The sequence below is a fragment of the Pelodiscus sinensis genome, chromosome 1 (genome assembly GCF_049634645.1).
Source record: "Pelodiscus sinensis isolate JC-2024 chromosome 1, ASM4963464v1, whole genome shotgun sequence".
NCBI classification, from domain to species: Eukaryota; Metazoa; Chordata; order Testudines; family Trionychidae; genus Pelodiscus; species Pelodiscus sinensis.
In genome coordinates, this window is record NC_134711.1 from 34,797,795 (window position 1) to 34,813,225 (window position 15,431).

Below are 15,431 nucleotides of genomic sequence, written 5' to 3' on the forward strand. Positions count from 1 at the left end.
CCGATTGGACCACGTTCCTAAGGGCTCGCTGTCTGCTCCAATGGGCGCTGGAGTGGAGCGTGTGCGTGGAGCTGACGCGGAAATCCGAATGGGGGCAGCGGCTGGAGCGCCGGTTGCTAGGGGAGCGGGGCCGGGGCTTGCGCGGCGCTGCCGGGAGCCGGCTCCTGGGCGAGAGGCCGCCGCGCCATGAACCCCTGTCCCCGGGCTGGCGCTGCGCCGGCGGGCGCCTGGCTGGTGCTGTGCGCCGCCTTGCTGCTGCCCCCTGCCCTGGGCGCCGGGCCGCGGCCCCGCCAGGCCTGCGCCACCTGCCGGGGCATAGCGGACCGCTTCAACCAGGTGGGCGGGGGAGCCGCAGGGCTGGGCGCGACAGGCGTGCGGGGCCGGGGGCCGGGGCAGAGCCTTGCGGTGAAGCGCCGGGGCTGGGCCGAGCGAGAGGCTCGCTGCGCATCTTGGCAGGGGGCTGCGAAGCGCAGGAGGTTTCCCCCACAGTTGTGACTGGGCAAGTCGCTGCGGCTCTCGTCGCCCTGCCGCTTCTGTTCTAGCCGCGCGGGCATGTGGGCTGCCTGCATCCCGCTAGCACCCGCGTGCGGGGGTGAAATCCCGGCCCAGCTAAACTCAAAGGCTCAACTTCCATTCGCTTCAGTCGGGGTGGGATTCCGCTCGGATTCCCGTGTGGCAGGGAGGAAGCGAATCTTAATGCAGATGTGAAATGGAAGTGACCCATCTAGGCACTAAGTGATGTTATTGCAACTTTCTTGTTGCGTTTATCTTCTCCCTCCCCCCTCGCCCTATCCACTGCTTGTCCCCCCCTTTGTCTGATATAACGTTTGATCTTAAGCTTCAGAATCTTGTTTTATGTTTCTTCAAAGCGACTATAGTAACTGCAGGTTGTGAAAGTAATAAGATAGTTCTTGTTTGCTACACTTTAAAAGTGATTCTTTTTTTAATAGTAAAGATTTATGTGAATGATTGTTTCAATGAAACTTTGTTATCTTGTAGGGATTGGCAGATACAGCAAAGAAGAATTTTGGTGGTGGGAACACTGCTTGGGAAGAGAAAACACTATCCAAGTATGAATTCAGGTACAGTATATTTATGAAGTTTTATGAATTCAAGTACAGTATATTTATGAAGCATGACTCAGTCATGCTTCTAATCTGTAGTAATGCCACAGTAGTCTGGATAGCAGCATAACTATTGAACATATTTTGTAGAATAACAAAATAAACCTATGTTTGTAATACTTTTGGATAAAATACAATCAATTTGGTACTTCCATGGGTGTTGGCAGTTTTTGTTGAAGAATACAATTCAGTGTTTTAAGTCTCTCTCTGACTTTTTTTTCACCAAGAAGTAAGCTCTGTTATCTCATGTTAAAAATCTTTTGAGGCTATTTTATTTAGCCACTTACTGTGTTAACTGTGACAGAGAGAAGACGATCATAGGTTTGGTCTTTATCCCAAATTGCTTTCATATTTGTTGCATTAGCATTTGTTAAATGGAGAATTGCTCCCTGGACGTCTGTGCTATTGTAGAATGCAGTGTGGGTCCCAGAATATTAGAGGGGCAAGGTGTGTGATGTAATATCCTTTATTGGACCAACTTTGGCAAACATCAGTCGAATGGTCCAGACTTTCTTCCTTTTTCAGTGCAAGAACAATTTGTTTTACTTTCCCATTTCTTTCATATGCAGGATAAAAAGCCTGCCAGTCTGAATTGCAGTCTTCTCCCAATTTGCAAATTCAGTATTAAATTTTTGTCTGTATGTAATAAAATGCTTATATGAAACTAGATTTGAGTTGCTAGCAAAATTGTGGATTTATATTGACAGTATCTAATTTTACATTACATTAATATTAAAAATAAGAAATTGAAGATATTTTCTTTTTTTCCCTTTGCATTCCTGTATAACAGGAGTCGGCAATCCCCTGTACGTGCGCCACAAGTGATTTGATTTCCCGTGGGGTGGGAGCTCAGTCCCAGCCCTCCCCTCCCCCCCCTCCACTGGCACAGCCAGGAGCTTGTGCTGCAGCTCCAGCCTCAGTTGTGCAGCTGCAGCACTAGCTCTGTCTTACTGCTAGGAGTGGGGAGCAGGAGAAGCGCATGTGTCTCTGGGACTGCCCCTGCCCAGCCTGGGCATGCAGCTCCTGAGAGCTAAGGGGCTAACCCGCCTCCTCCAGGCTACAGACTTCTTGCTTTGGGAGGAGGCGGAACTGGAGCTGGGTGGCCTGGTCACAAGTGGAGCGCGGGCTGTGTGCAAGGGGCGGGGAACCCCTTCCCTAGCACCCCTCTGTGCCTGATCAGGCTGGAACCAACCCAGGGCAGCCCCGGGCTCTGCTTACCCCAGCCCAGGAGCTGCAGGCGAAGGGCTGATTCAGGTGGGGAAGAGACTCTGCCTTGCTTCCCTCTCCCCATCTCTCCTTGCTCCAGTGCTGCTGCCGTGCACGTTGGGGGCACAGAGATTTGGGAGCAGGAGGGGGAGTGAAGAAAGATGCAGGGGCAGGATGGGAGGGGGGAAGGTGTTGCACTGAGGGGCGTGGGTCAATGCAGGGGGAACAAGCTGAAGGGGTAGGACGGGTGAGGCCACAGGTTACACTGTGATGCAGGGGGAGCAAGGCGGGAGCAAAGGGAAGACATGAGGGGAGATATAATTTTACTTTGCAGAAACTCCACTTTCCTTTACTCCCCACTTATTTGCCTCCTTCCCCAGCTAGCTAGTCTCTCTAGGGATGTTAAGTTTAGATTGATTAAGTAATCCAATATTTGGTGGGATTTCAACTCTGGGCCCTTGCTACAGTTCAAAATCGGATGCGCCGCAGGGAGTGTGAGATCAATGAGGAACTCCCCTGCTGGCCCCATACTCCCTGCGGGGCCCAAGCCTTTGAAATGTACAAGAGCCCGCCTGGGTCTCTTGTACATTTCAAAAGCAGAATCGCATTAGAACCGGTAGGAGCAGATTTCTTCAGTCTCTGCTCACACTGTTTCTTGCTGTGCCTTTACCTCCCCACCGCCCACGAAGACAGTGCTAGGGAGAACTGGCTTTTAAGATGGCTCCCCCCAGCACCGACTCCTGCTCTCCCTCCCCACACCCTGCCTTGCACCCTCTCTCTGATAGAGGCAGCAAGGGGGGGAAGCAACTACTCTCAACACTAGTCAATTATCCAATAAGCTTATGGGATAGTCAACTAGTTGCTTACATCTCTCATTCTGACCTTTTCTGCATTACTCCCCAACCCCTTGTTACCATGCTCCCTTCCAGATCCTGTCATCCTCACCCCATCCTGCATCCCTATCCCACTTGCTGGCAGCGCTGTCCTGCACATTGAGCCCCTCATTTTTGTTTCTGCCTCAGAGTCTAAGGGGCTCCACAAAATTATTTAAAATGAAGTTTGCTGAACTAACATAAGAGTTAAATTATTTAATAGATTAAGCATTTTAAATTAAACCATTTATTCCCAGCTGTACCACTAACAAAATGGTTTGAGTGTAATTAACAATGAGTTTCCATTAGCAACTGGTAGTCCATGGAAAGGTTTGCATTGATTCAGGTGGTCCATGGGGTGCATGGTGGAGAGAGCCTACCTCCACACCCCCACATCTCCCGGAGAGCAGCATGGCCCAGGACAGAAGGGTTAAGTCTTTGCATGCTACTTCGGAAAGATTGCTGACCCCTGCAGCATAATCTACACATAGAAATGGTAAAATTAAAAGTGGTTCTTGTGTTTTTTTTTTTTTTTTTTTTTTTTTTTGTTCTTTGGGGCTGGCTGCTTAGTTGTTGATGCAACATTAGCTATTTCATTATGCTTCTGCAGGGTTTGTGTTTTGCTATATTGAGGAAACTGGTCCAAATCACAACTACAAAATGATAATGTAGTAAAAGTTAAAAGATTGGAGTCCAGATACTCGATGATCACATAATATTCTTTAATTTAAAACTTGTAATTTTTTTCCTTTTAGTGAAATCCGTCTTGTAGAGATCATAGAAAACCTGTGTGACAGTAGTAACTTTGAATGCAACAACATGGTAGAAGAGCATGAAGAACACATAGAGAATTGGTGGTTCAAACTGTAGGTAACAGTTTCTAATGAGATCTTTGTGGATAAATGTCAGGGCAATCCATCATTACCAAATCATGTGTTTGATCAATAATAATAGCTGAGCTCTCACTTTTTCTTTGCGCCATGCTGCAATAACTCAGTACTATTTTGTTTTTTCTAGGGCTGTCAATTGATATGCATTAACATCTGCAGTTAATGCAGAGACAAATTAACACATTAATTTTTTTAACACATTAATTGCAGGCGTTAATACTGCACTGCCTGACTGGCTCTTCAAAGGGGCAGCGCATTGGGAGCCAGTGATCAGCTAGACTGAGTCTATCCCAGTATCCTGTTCTTTGGTAGTAGCCAATCCCACGGGCCCCAGAGGAAATGAACAGAATAGGAAATGAAGTGATCCATCCCATTACCCATTCCCTAGAGACAGCAGCCCTGCCAGTCCTTGCTAATAGCTATTGATTGACCTGTTCTCATTGAACTAAATGTTTTTGAACTCTGTTAAAGTCTTGGACTTCACGGTATCTTTTGTCAGGGAGTTCCAAAGATTGACTCCGCATTGCAATAGGGATATTAAATTTAGATTAATTAATCAAATAGTAGATGGAATTTCTGACCGTTTGAATAGTCTATAAGCCTTTAAGCCTGCTGGGCTCTTGCTACAGGTCAAAAGCGGAAGCCTCGCAGTTAGGTAGGAAGCATGTGTACATTTCAAAGGCTGATGTGCTGCAGGGAATCCCTGCTGAACCCTGTGATGTCTGAGTCTTTGAAATGTACACGCGCTTCCAGCGGGGCTCTTATACATTTCAAAAGAAAGCCCCATGCTCCCGACAGGGCTTCTGCTTTTGAAGTGTATCAAGAGCCTGGCAGCTCCCCTCCAGCACCAACTTCTGCTCTACTCCACCTCCCCTCCTCCCATTTTTATGATAGAGGCAGCAAGGGCAGGGTGAAGCGACTAGTCGAATCGGTACTTGACTATCCAATCTGCTTATCGGATAGTCAACTAGTCGCTTACGTCCGTACTGTGTGAACAAGTACTTATGCATGATTTTAAAACTTGTTGTCTATTGTCATTTAATAATCCCTAGTTCCTGTGTTATTTTCTTCTTTCCATATTGATTTTCTCCACACCAGTGATGATTTATATAGACATCAAAATATCCCCCTCTTAGGCATTTCTTTTCCAAGATAAAAAGTCCTGGTTGTTTTAATCTCTCCTCTTAGGGCAGCTTTTCATACTCTTAATTGTTTTTGTTGCCCTTTTTTGAACCTTTCCAGTATTCCCCTTTTTTTAAGGGGGGAGGGGGAGATGAGACAACCACATCTGCACACAGTATTCAAGGTGTAGGTGTAGTATGGATTTAAAAAGAGGAAAATAATATTTTTTTTCTGTCTTGCTATCTATTCTTAATATCTTTTTTTTAATGGTTCCCAACGTTGTTGGTTTTTGGGGTTGTTTTTGGACTGCCAATATACACTGAGTGCATGTATAAGAAAACTATCCAGAATGATACTAAAATATTTTTTTGAGAGGTAACAACAAATGTGTAAACAATCATTTTGTATGTATAGTTGGGATATTTTCCAGTATGCCTTATTTTGCAGTTATAAAAGATTGTTACTCAATGTACAGAAGTAGCATTTAAATCTTCAGTGCAATCCCTTGACTTGTTACTGTTCCCATCCTGATCAATGGTTGACTTCTATTGTAATATTAATAACTAAACTTAAGCATCACCCAGTAAGGGTAACTGGTTATCCAATCACATCTCTAAAAGGAATAAGATGTGGTACTCACAACTGCTACTATTTAGACCAGGATTACTCAACTCTGGAAGCCCCATGGGCCACAATGATACTCATAGCACATGCCGAGAGCCACAACTTAAGTGCGGTTATATGCATATGCAAATATATGCAAATAGCTTCTTTCACATTGACTCACTGTTATGGAGCATGTTCCCAGTGGAGGCCATGTTCAAAGGATCCCACCCGTGGGCTGTGTTTGTTGAGCCCTGTGTAAACCCAGACCACAACACGAGCCACGAACAAACAGGCCACAGGCCACATGTGGCTCACTGGCCTCATTTTGAGTAGCTTGGGTTTAAGTTATACAATATAGTCTAAGACAAAAATAGCTGGTTGGGTTGCTGCTTCGCTCTTTATTCCCTCCCTTTTTTTAAGTCAGGGGATATGAAATAAGAACTACAAACACTATTTAAATAATGAATATAATAAACAAAAAAGGTTTAAAGCAATTTGGTTTTGGAATACCATCAAATTCTGGAATTCTTCCAGCAACTGGTCATTTAATTAAGATGGCTCTTTCCATTGTTAACAAAAAAAGTGATCCATTTTACAGTTATTTAATCTGTATATTTTTGATTATTTTTATTGTCCTTCAAAATTACAATTATTCTTAACTTTTTAAAATAAGATTATCAGTCAAGGTGAGAAGTTTGACAGTGCATTACTCTGGAGAATTGTGTTGAACGTGTATAGTTCAAAGAGTAAAAATTGTGAGTTGTGATGAGCTAGATACACGAATATTTTCCCTTTTTAAGAAATGAATGTTTTTATTATACAGAAAGAAGAAGTATCCTGACCTGCTTAAGTGGTTTTGTATAGAAACTATTGAAGTTTGTTGCCCTGCTGGAACATATGGACCAGACTGCCTTGGTATTTCTTTAAATTAAAAATATTACAGTAGTTTTAAACTCCTGGGTATGTTGACTCTGTTTTATCCAGACATCTAATGCTTGTGTATCCTGAACTGCTTTGTAAAACTAGAACCTTGTTGTAGATTCAGCTGCCATATCTAAGGACATGAGAGGGAAATGCTAACTTGATGTGGAGACTAGGCAGGAAAAAACATAACAATGAGTTAAAAAGAAGTGTTAATGCCCAGATACTGTGGTGATAGGTACAATAGTAGTACCAAAAATAGCAGGAAATTTGTATACATTTTGCAATAGCTAGTGTAACTGAAAGATGATGGCACAGCAGTTGAGAAACCAGAGACAGCGAAACATGCTGGAGACTGGTAGTGAAGACACAGGCAAATCCAGAGCTGAGGGTCAGATTGGAAAGTAAGAGAAGTGTGTGACAGACAGCTGGAGAGATTTAGGAGCAGGAATAGAGGAGGGCACAGTGGCTCTATGATTCTAGGAAAAGAGCAGAAGACATGAGTGGAAAGAAAAGTGGCTTAGATCAAAGGAACACTACATCTGTGAGTACTGTAGCCACTGCTGAATGGCAGGCCACGGCTGCCCTCTAAAGTGGTGTCATGGTAATAGGGTTAGCTTAAAACTTGACGTCTTCTAGAAGTAACATCGTTAATACATGTATGTAGTTGAATTTGAGTCTTTGCAACCCCACTATTTTCGTTAGTTGATAAATAGATGAAGCCTGATTAAATGAATTCCAAGTTACACAAAACTCATTTGTCTTCCTCAAACCCAAATTCACTTAAGTAGAATTAAGTTAGTCAAAACTATAGTATCCAATAGGTATGTTTGAGTGTAAACAAATAACGGTTTAACTGTGTCTATTAAGCCTGTGTCAGTGGAGCCTCCTCCCCAGGAGCCAGTCAGGCAAAGGCTGCCAGCTCCGCTCCTGCGGAGGAGGCTTTGCAGTGGGCTCTGCAGTATAAAGCTGAGCTTTATATTGCAGAGTCTGCAGCACAGGTAACTGTATAACTACTGAGATGTTCAGCGCTTACAGTTACCCTAATGCACGATTTTTAATATCCCTAATAACCAGAAGGCATGACATAGCTATATCATACTGGCACTGGTTGGAGTTGAAACCTTTGGATGTATATGCACAACTGAGTGAAGGGTAGGGTCATTCCTCAGTCTAGTCCTCTGTTATCTTTTTCAGCAGATCTATTTTCTGAAATCTATTTTTCATGAAATGATATAAAAAGAAATTCAGCGCAACAGGTAAACTTCAGATAACTTCAGAATTCTTATGGAAATTAAAATAATTATTTTCAGACAAAGCTTGTCAGGTATCCCTGAGACATTGATTATTAGCATTTACTTGTATGCTGGGGTTAAGAGAACACACAACTAATGAGCACATAATGTGCTCTTTCATCATGGAAAAATAAATTCCATTTGACCTTTGATTGGCTTTTTTGGGAATGGGTGGATGATAAATAGAAAACACTCTTGTTTTATAAAGCTTTGAGGTTTTTTTCTTTCTCTGGACTGGTGAAAAATTCTAAGTTGTGTTTTTACTCTGTAGCATGTCGTGGTGGATCAGAAAGACCTTGCCATGGAAATGGTCACTGTGATGGAGATGGTACAAGAGGTGGAGATGGGTCTTGCAGTTGTAACAGGGAGTACACAGGAGAGTTTTGTCTAGACTGTGCTGATGGTTATTATAGCCTCCTGAAAAATGACACCCACTCTGTTTGTGCAGGTAACTAATATTTACTTGATCTTTGTATACCCCTTTGTTAGCAGTTAATTCTAATATTAAATAGAATATATTGGAGAATGCTGAAGGAGAGAATATGAGCTGACAAGAAATGAGGGGGAAAAATGGGGATGGTAAGATTACTGTGTACATTGTGGTGGAGCATTAGAGGATCTGGCAAATCATTCTTCTGGATGGTCTTTGTTTTTTGTTAATCTGCTCTGGCAATAATTTCTAAGTAACTTAGTTGCATAAAAATTCAGTTATTAAAATCAGTAGTTATTTAATTGCATAGATAATACATTGATTTCATAAGATATTTGCTACTTATTTTAATTTACCATATGTGCCAGGGTCAGGTCAGAGGGATTTAAAAAATAATGCTAGAAGTAAAGTATGTGAGCCCTAGATTAAGTAGGTCTCTGTTCCCTGGGTAAACTGTCAGGGGCTGGCCTAAAACTGGCAGGTACTTTCCAGAAGCTGTCTGAACAGTCAGGTCAGTTAGAACACCTAGAGCTAATTAGGAGCCTTCCAGAGCCCAGGGAGTCAGGCCAATCAAGAACCAGTTGAGACTGGTTTAAAAGGGCTCCTCTTCTGTTAGTTGAGAGGTACGTGAGGAAGAAGGAACCAAAGTGCTAAAAGTGAGAAGAGTATGGGTGAAGGCAGGAAGAGTGTGTTGGAGGAGCAGATACCAGAGGGAATGTACTGGGAGGAATCGTTTGGGTAAGTAGCCTAGGGAAGTAGTTGCCAGACAGGGAGTAGAACAAACCCCAACTGTTGCTGCTGCATTAGGGTCCCTGGGCCAGAGCCTGGAGTAGTGGGCAAGCCCGGTTTCCTCCAACCCTCCCCACACCTCTATAGAGTCTGCCCCTGGATAGGGAAACCAGGACTAATGAGGATGAAATCCCTCTAATTATGGGTTTGCCTGTGGTAAATATGGCTCAGTGGGCTGTGAACCTTGTCTCTAGTTCCAAAAAAAAAATTAAAGTGTCTGCATGGTGGGACACAGCGATCCTCTGAGGCTGAACACTATCCACTAGAAGTGCAGGACCCATGGGCGCAGCCAGAGCTTTGACACACATTTAAGGGTCTATATATAGCCTATGTAATAGGCTATTCTGGTCACCTTTAAAATATTTTTTAGCCAGAATACATTTAACTGTATTATAGTCCAGCTTCATTTATATTTCATGTAAAACATAAAAAATTTAGGTTTATGTTAGAGCATGAGAATAAAACTATCTATCCATCTATAAAAATACATAATATTAAAAATAGTTGGGTTCTTAAGTTTTACAAATCAAAAAGTAGTATTCCCATGTCTTTAATTTTGCAATTTAGTTCAGAGCAGACTTGTACAGTTGCTTTGAAAACCTGTTTATAGGATCTATCTTAAAATGTTACTTAACATTAAACATTATTAGCATTGTTGGAAATGTTAGAATGCAGTTGTGTAGCACTTTTTTAATGTGACTTGCTTCATGTTATGATCCAAACAAATTTATCCAGTAGGATTAAATTTTTAATGCTGGATGCTTAGCATTTTTTTTATAATCTGGCTTTTTGAGGCCAATACTAGATGAGGTGATTGTGTCCCAAAGCAAAATTAGGTGCAAAAAAGAAATAAGTTTTCTTTCAGTTGGCAGTACTACTTTGAGTTAGTATTAAACTAGAGCCCCAACACAGTGATAGTGAATAAAGAGGTGCAGGTGTTGCTGTGTTTCTGATAAGAGATGAAATTGGTCCTAACCACTTCCCAGTGAACTCTCTTCTCAACACAAGGGTGCCAACCTTTCAGTACGTACTAGTTTCTGATGTGGGTAACTACAGTCTGCCTACCTTATGTAGTAATTTCACTTGACTTGCCTTGACTTTTTATAACATTTATGCAAAATACAAAAAAGCAGCTTGTTTTTAATGGTACTGCTAGTTAAAATGGTTGATCTTCCACTCTGTAGGTGGTAGAATTTTGGTTGAGAGAGTAGAAGTGTGTGTGTGTGTGTTCAAAAATTAGAATAGTATCTATTATGTTTGTAAACACTCAGATTTTTTCTAAAAAACCATATTTATGTTAATGTGAGCTGGTAGTTTCTGGTCAATTCTAGTATTTAGTTGCCTGAAGACTTTCACTTTTAAACAAATTAGATTTTCTTTCAAGCTTGAGTTAACATAGCTTTAACTTGAACCATGCCCCAAATCTCTTCCAGCTTGCCATGATGCCTGTAAAACTTGCACTGGCTCAACTAACAAAGACTGCAAGGATTGTAAAGAGGGCTGGATCAAAAATGAGGAAGACACGTGTGTGGGTAAGCAAGGTCTTGTTCACACTACACATTTAAAAATTAAGCTTGTATTACATCAGTTTGAAACCATTCCACTGTAAGAGCAATTATGCTATCCTTCTGAAAACTAGCTCAGGTATGTTCTGTGATTTATGGTAGTCTCTTGATTCCTGACTTGTAATATAAGGCAAGGCAACACAGGATGTATATCTTCCTTTTTCTTAATAAGATAACTCTCAAGAGCATAACAAATTATCAGTCTGAGAAGTACCAAGTTACTGAACTACAAACTTGCATCTGTAATCCAGTTAACCCCATGTACCAAAAGCGACGAGGAGTCCTGTGGCAGCTTATAGACTAACTGAAGTGTTGGAGCATAAGCTTTCGTGGGCAAAGACCCACTTCGTCAGATGCATGCCATGTATCAAGTGTCCCATTTGCTGATAACTATGGTTACATTTGGATACTAATGTTAGTTTACTTTTCATTCATATTGCAGAAATACCTTGATGGTGTCATACTATGTATTGTGGGTTTGCCCAAGACCGTGGTCACCAACCAGTCAATCATGAGGCAGCATTCCCAGACTCCCCATCTACCCCCAAAGAGGAGCTGGCACTGCGGTCTCCCACAAAAATAGAGCTAGCTCTGGCTTCCTGAAGCAGGGTGAGCAGGGGGGAGTCCCGTGGTTCCGCGCTAGATCCGGAGCTTGATTTGGCGCTGAGCCTAAGGACTCTTTCTCTCCCCTCCACCCCCCATAACCCCTCCCCATGCCACAGGAAGGAAGGCAGCATGGGAAAGGAAGGGAAGACCAGAAAGCTCATGTTCCTCCCCTGCCCACAACAGTGCGCGTGCTTTTTTTGTCTTCCCTTCTTTCTCTGTGCGTGGGGGGGGAGGGGGGGGGAGAGGAGGGGCATAGTTAAGATGGTGGTGCAGAATCTGGAGCGGCTGGATTTTTTTAAAGGAACTGCACATGTGCTTCTTCCAGTGCTGCCTGCAGATCCTGACCCAGAGATCCTCATCCCTAGAGACACCTAGGTGCCAGCTGAGCTGCTCCTGCCCCCTGACCAGACCCCCATCAGCACCTTGTCCCCTGGCCAGACTGCCATCCAGCACCCTAGTCCCTCCCTCCTGGCTAGACACCTATCCCCAGCTTGTTCCTGTACCCTACTTTCTACCCAGATTCTGTACCCTCATCACACTCACTGGCAGCTCTGTCCTGTACACTGTATCCCTCATTTTTGGCCCCACCTCAGAGTATAGAGGGGCCCACAAAATCCACTTACCCTGGAAACTCAGAGTTAATCTGGCCTGAAGCCTTGAACCTCAGTCCTACCTACCCTTCCCAAAGGGCTGGAGTGCCAGGGGAGTGAGGTGTCTCAGTTGGGGCCATATCAGTGAGGCTTGGGAGTTTTTGGAGGGGTTGTTTTTTTTGCATCTCGCTTGTGTGGTTCCCGACTGTTTTTTTTTTTTTTTTCTTAAGTGGGCCAGTGGCCTCTGACCCAAAACAGGTTCCCTGCCCCTCCAATAAAATGAAGACAATGCTGAAACGTTTTGTGTTGGACATATTTTATTTAAAAATGAAGCCTGGCAAGCTAACCCCCAATTGGAGCCAAGACCGCATCTGGCTGCAGAATCATAACACTCCTGCACCTTCTACAAAACCCAACCCTGAGCCCACATACACTGGAAACCCCTGCCCTGAGCCCCTCAGATCTCCAAACTCCTGTACCCCCCACATTCCCAGTCTTGCCACAACATCTGCACCACCCACATACCACAAGCCTGTGCCCGAGCCCATCATATACTGGCAGCCCCCGACTTACGCGGATCCGACTTATGTCGGATCCGCAGTTACGAACGGGGCTTTTTTTGCCCCGGAGGACACGGACTACGGGACCTCGCGGTCCTGGCGCCCGTGTACTCCGGGGCGAGAAAAGCTGCTCCGCGTCTCCCTGGTCTGCAGACCAGGAAGACGCGGAGCAAAGCTGCGGAGGGAAGCCGGCAGCGGGGCAGCCCAGACGCGCCACGGCTGTCCCTCTGCCGGCATCCTCAGAGGCTTTGCTCCCCGTCTCCCTGGTCTGCTGGTCTCCAGCAGACCAGGGAGACTGGGAGCAAAGCCGCGGAGGATCCGGGTGGCGGGACCGCGGTGCGTCTCGGTCCGCCGCCCGCGTCTTCCTGGTCTGCTGGGGGGGGCGCAGCTAGTACGCCCCTCCCCCCCCCAGCAAACTAAGCTTTTCTCCGGATGCCTGTGGCAGAGCAGCTGGGGCGCTGCCGGTTGGTCCCGCAGCGCCGCTCTGGGCGCTACTGGACCAACCCGGCAGCACCCCAGCTGCTCTGCCCCAGGCATCCTGATTCGGCCGCTGCTGGTCAGTTTCAGCAGCGGCTGCATCAGGACGCCTGGGGCAGAGCAACTGGGATGCTGCTGGGTTGGTCCAGTAGCGCCGAGGAGCGGCGCTACTGGAGCAACCCAGCAGCACCCCAGCTGCTCTGCCCCAGGCGTCCCCAAGTCAGCCGCTGCTGAAACTGACCAGCGGCTGACTACAGGAAGCCCGAGGCAGAGTTGCTCTGCCCCGGGCTTCCTGGAATCAGCTGCTGATCAGTTTCAGCAGCAGCTGACTTGGGGACGTTTGGGGTTCTTAAGTTGATTCTGTATGTAAGTCGGAACTGGCGGTCAGTTTCAGCAGCGACTGAATCTGGACGCCAGTTCCGACTTTCATACAGATTCAACTTAAGAACAAACCTACAGTCCCTATCTTGTACGTAACCCGGGAACTGCCTGTACCCAATACCTCTGCCCTGAGCCCCTCATACACACTAACCCAAACTCTTGCACCCCCACAACCACAAGCCTGAGGCTTGCTCCAGCACCCTCCACCTGATCCCAACATTCTCCAGCTGGAGGCCCCCCCTCTCCCACCGAGCCAGCATCCCCCTTCTCCACCTCCTCCTGCACCCAGATTTCTTCCCAGAGCTTGTACCTCTCACCCCTTCTCACACAAAAATCCCTCATTCCCACCACAGAGCCCGTGAAATGAGGCTTAAAGGATCTCCCAATGAAGGGTTCTGGGGTTGGCAGATCCCCGTTTTGACTGCTGCGCTATGCTGACAAACAGCTGATTGGCCCAGCGCGGCGGCCATTTTTATTTAAATGAAGCGGCGATTATTTAAATCGCCGCTTCATTTCCCTTTTTCAAGTAAACTAACTTACGTGGCTCTGTCGACGGAGCCGTGTAGTTTAGACGTACCCAGAGAGAGTGAGTAAGGTCTGGGGACAGCAAATGATGGAGAGGAGGGAATAGAGAGCACAGGGCCTCAGGGAAGGGGTTGGGGTATATTTTGGCTTGCCCTGACGTTTAAAAAGTGATCTTGGGTCTAAAAAGGTTGGAGGCTTAAGAGGACTGATGGAAAAGTTTTATGCAGAAAACCGTGAACGCATCTGCATGTACTAGCTAAACAATGCTAATGGGATCTAAAGCTGTCAGAACTCCGTAAAGTTGTAGTGTAGAGCAAGATTTTTCCCTAATATCCACTAGAGTTGATAGTACAGACACTGTCTAAATGCTAATCCTCTAGAAATATCTTTTATTTGACCATCTTCTGTTAGTGAGAGAGACAAGTTTTCAAGTTTCCCAGAGCTCTTCTGAGAAACTGGGAATGGTATTGACTCTGTCACAGTTATTACAAGATCAAACCTATTTGTATAAGTAGTACAGATAGGGGACCATTCAAGGTGAAGTGGCTTATGATTGTAGGGGTGTTGAAACCAAGCTGGGTTAGTGAATTATTGTAAGAAGCTATAAGTAAGTGTCTTTATTAAGACAATGATTTCTAGTGTCTAGCAAAGTTATGAATTTCCCAGACATGAAGGATATTTCTGGGTAGCTTGAAAACGTCTCTCTATCAGCAGAAATTTGTGCAATTTCATCTCTTATATCCCTGAGTCAACATGGCTATAACACTGGATACAGTCTTCAGGAATAGTATGAGGCGTTCTTTATACAGGCAGTCCCCAGGTTACGTACAAGATAGGGACTATAGGTTTGTTCTTAAGTTGAATTTGTTTGTAAGTCGGAACTGGCTCCAGATTCAGCTGCTGCCACTGAAACTGACCAGGGGCTGACTACAGGAAGCCGGAGGCAGAGTTGCTCTGCCCCCAGCTTCCTAGAATCAGCCTGATCTGTTTCAACAGCTGCTGAATCTGGAGCCTGGGACAGAACAGCTGGGGCGCTGCCCAGTAGGTTCCCACAGGACCAACCCGGCAGCACCCCAGCTGCTCTACCCGAGGCGTCCCGCAACAAAAGCCTGGTCTGCTGGGGGGGGGAGGCGCACTAGCTGCACCCCCTACCCCCCAGCAGACCAGGGAGACCCGAGCAAAGCCGCCCAGGCGGTGGGACCCCTGCCGCCTGGGCGGCTTTGCTCCTGTCCCCCTGGTCTGCTGGGGGGGGTCCAGCAAAGCTGCTGGACCCCCCCCCAGCAGACCAGGGACACCTGAGCAAAGCTGCCGCCTGGGTGGCTTTGCTTGTAAAGCTGCCCAGGTGGCGGCTTTGCTCCTGTCCCCCTGGTCTGCTGGGGGGGTCCAGCGGCTTTGCTGGACCCCCCCAGCAGACCAGGGAGACCGGGAGAAGCTTTTCTCGCCCTGAAGGACATGGGTGGCAACCTGCTGCC

General features: G+C 45.7%; 1 protein-coding gene across 3 annotated transcripts in view; it reads left to right on the forward strand.

Moving 5' to 3' along the window:
- Positions 1 to 48: 48 nt before the first annotated feature.
- Positions 49 to 15,431, forward strand: part of CRELD2 (CRELD disulfide isomerase 2) — a 65,195-nt gene continuing 49,812 nt past the window's right edge. Inside the window, exons 1-6 of one of the 3 annotated variants that reach the window (XM_075927874.1) lie at positions 49 to 336; positions 1,000 to 1,082; positions 3,958 to 4,068; positions 6,644 to 6,735; positions 8,308 to 8,484; positions 10,689 to 10,787. In XM_075927874.1, the coding sequence (XP_075783989.1) occupies positions 187 to 336; positions 1,000 to 1,082; positions 3,958 to 4,068; positions 6,644 to 6,735; positions 8,308 to 8,484; positions 10,689 to 10,787 (712 nt within the window). In that variant the 5' untranslated portion in view covers positions 49 to 186. The remainder of the gene's footprint in view (positions 337 to 999; positions 1,083 to 3,957; positions 4,069 to 6,643; positions 6,736 to 8,307; positions 8,485 to 10,688; positions 10,788 to 15,431) is intronic. The other 2 variants (XM_075927885.1, XM_075927895.1) reach the window with 2 other exon arrangements.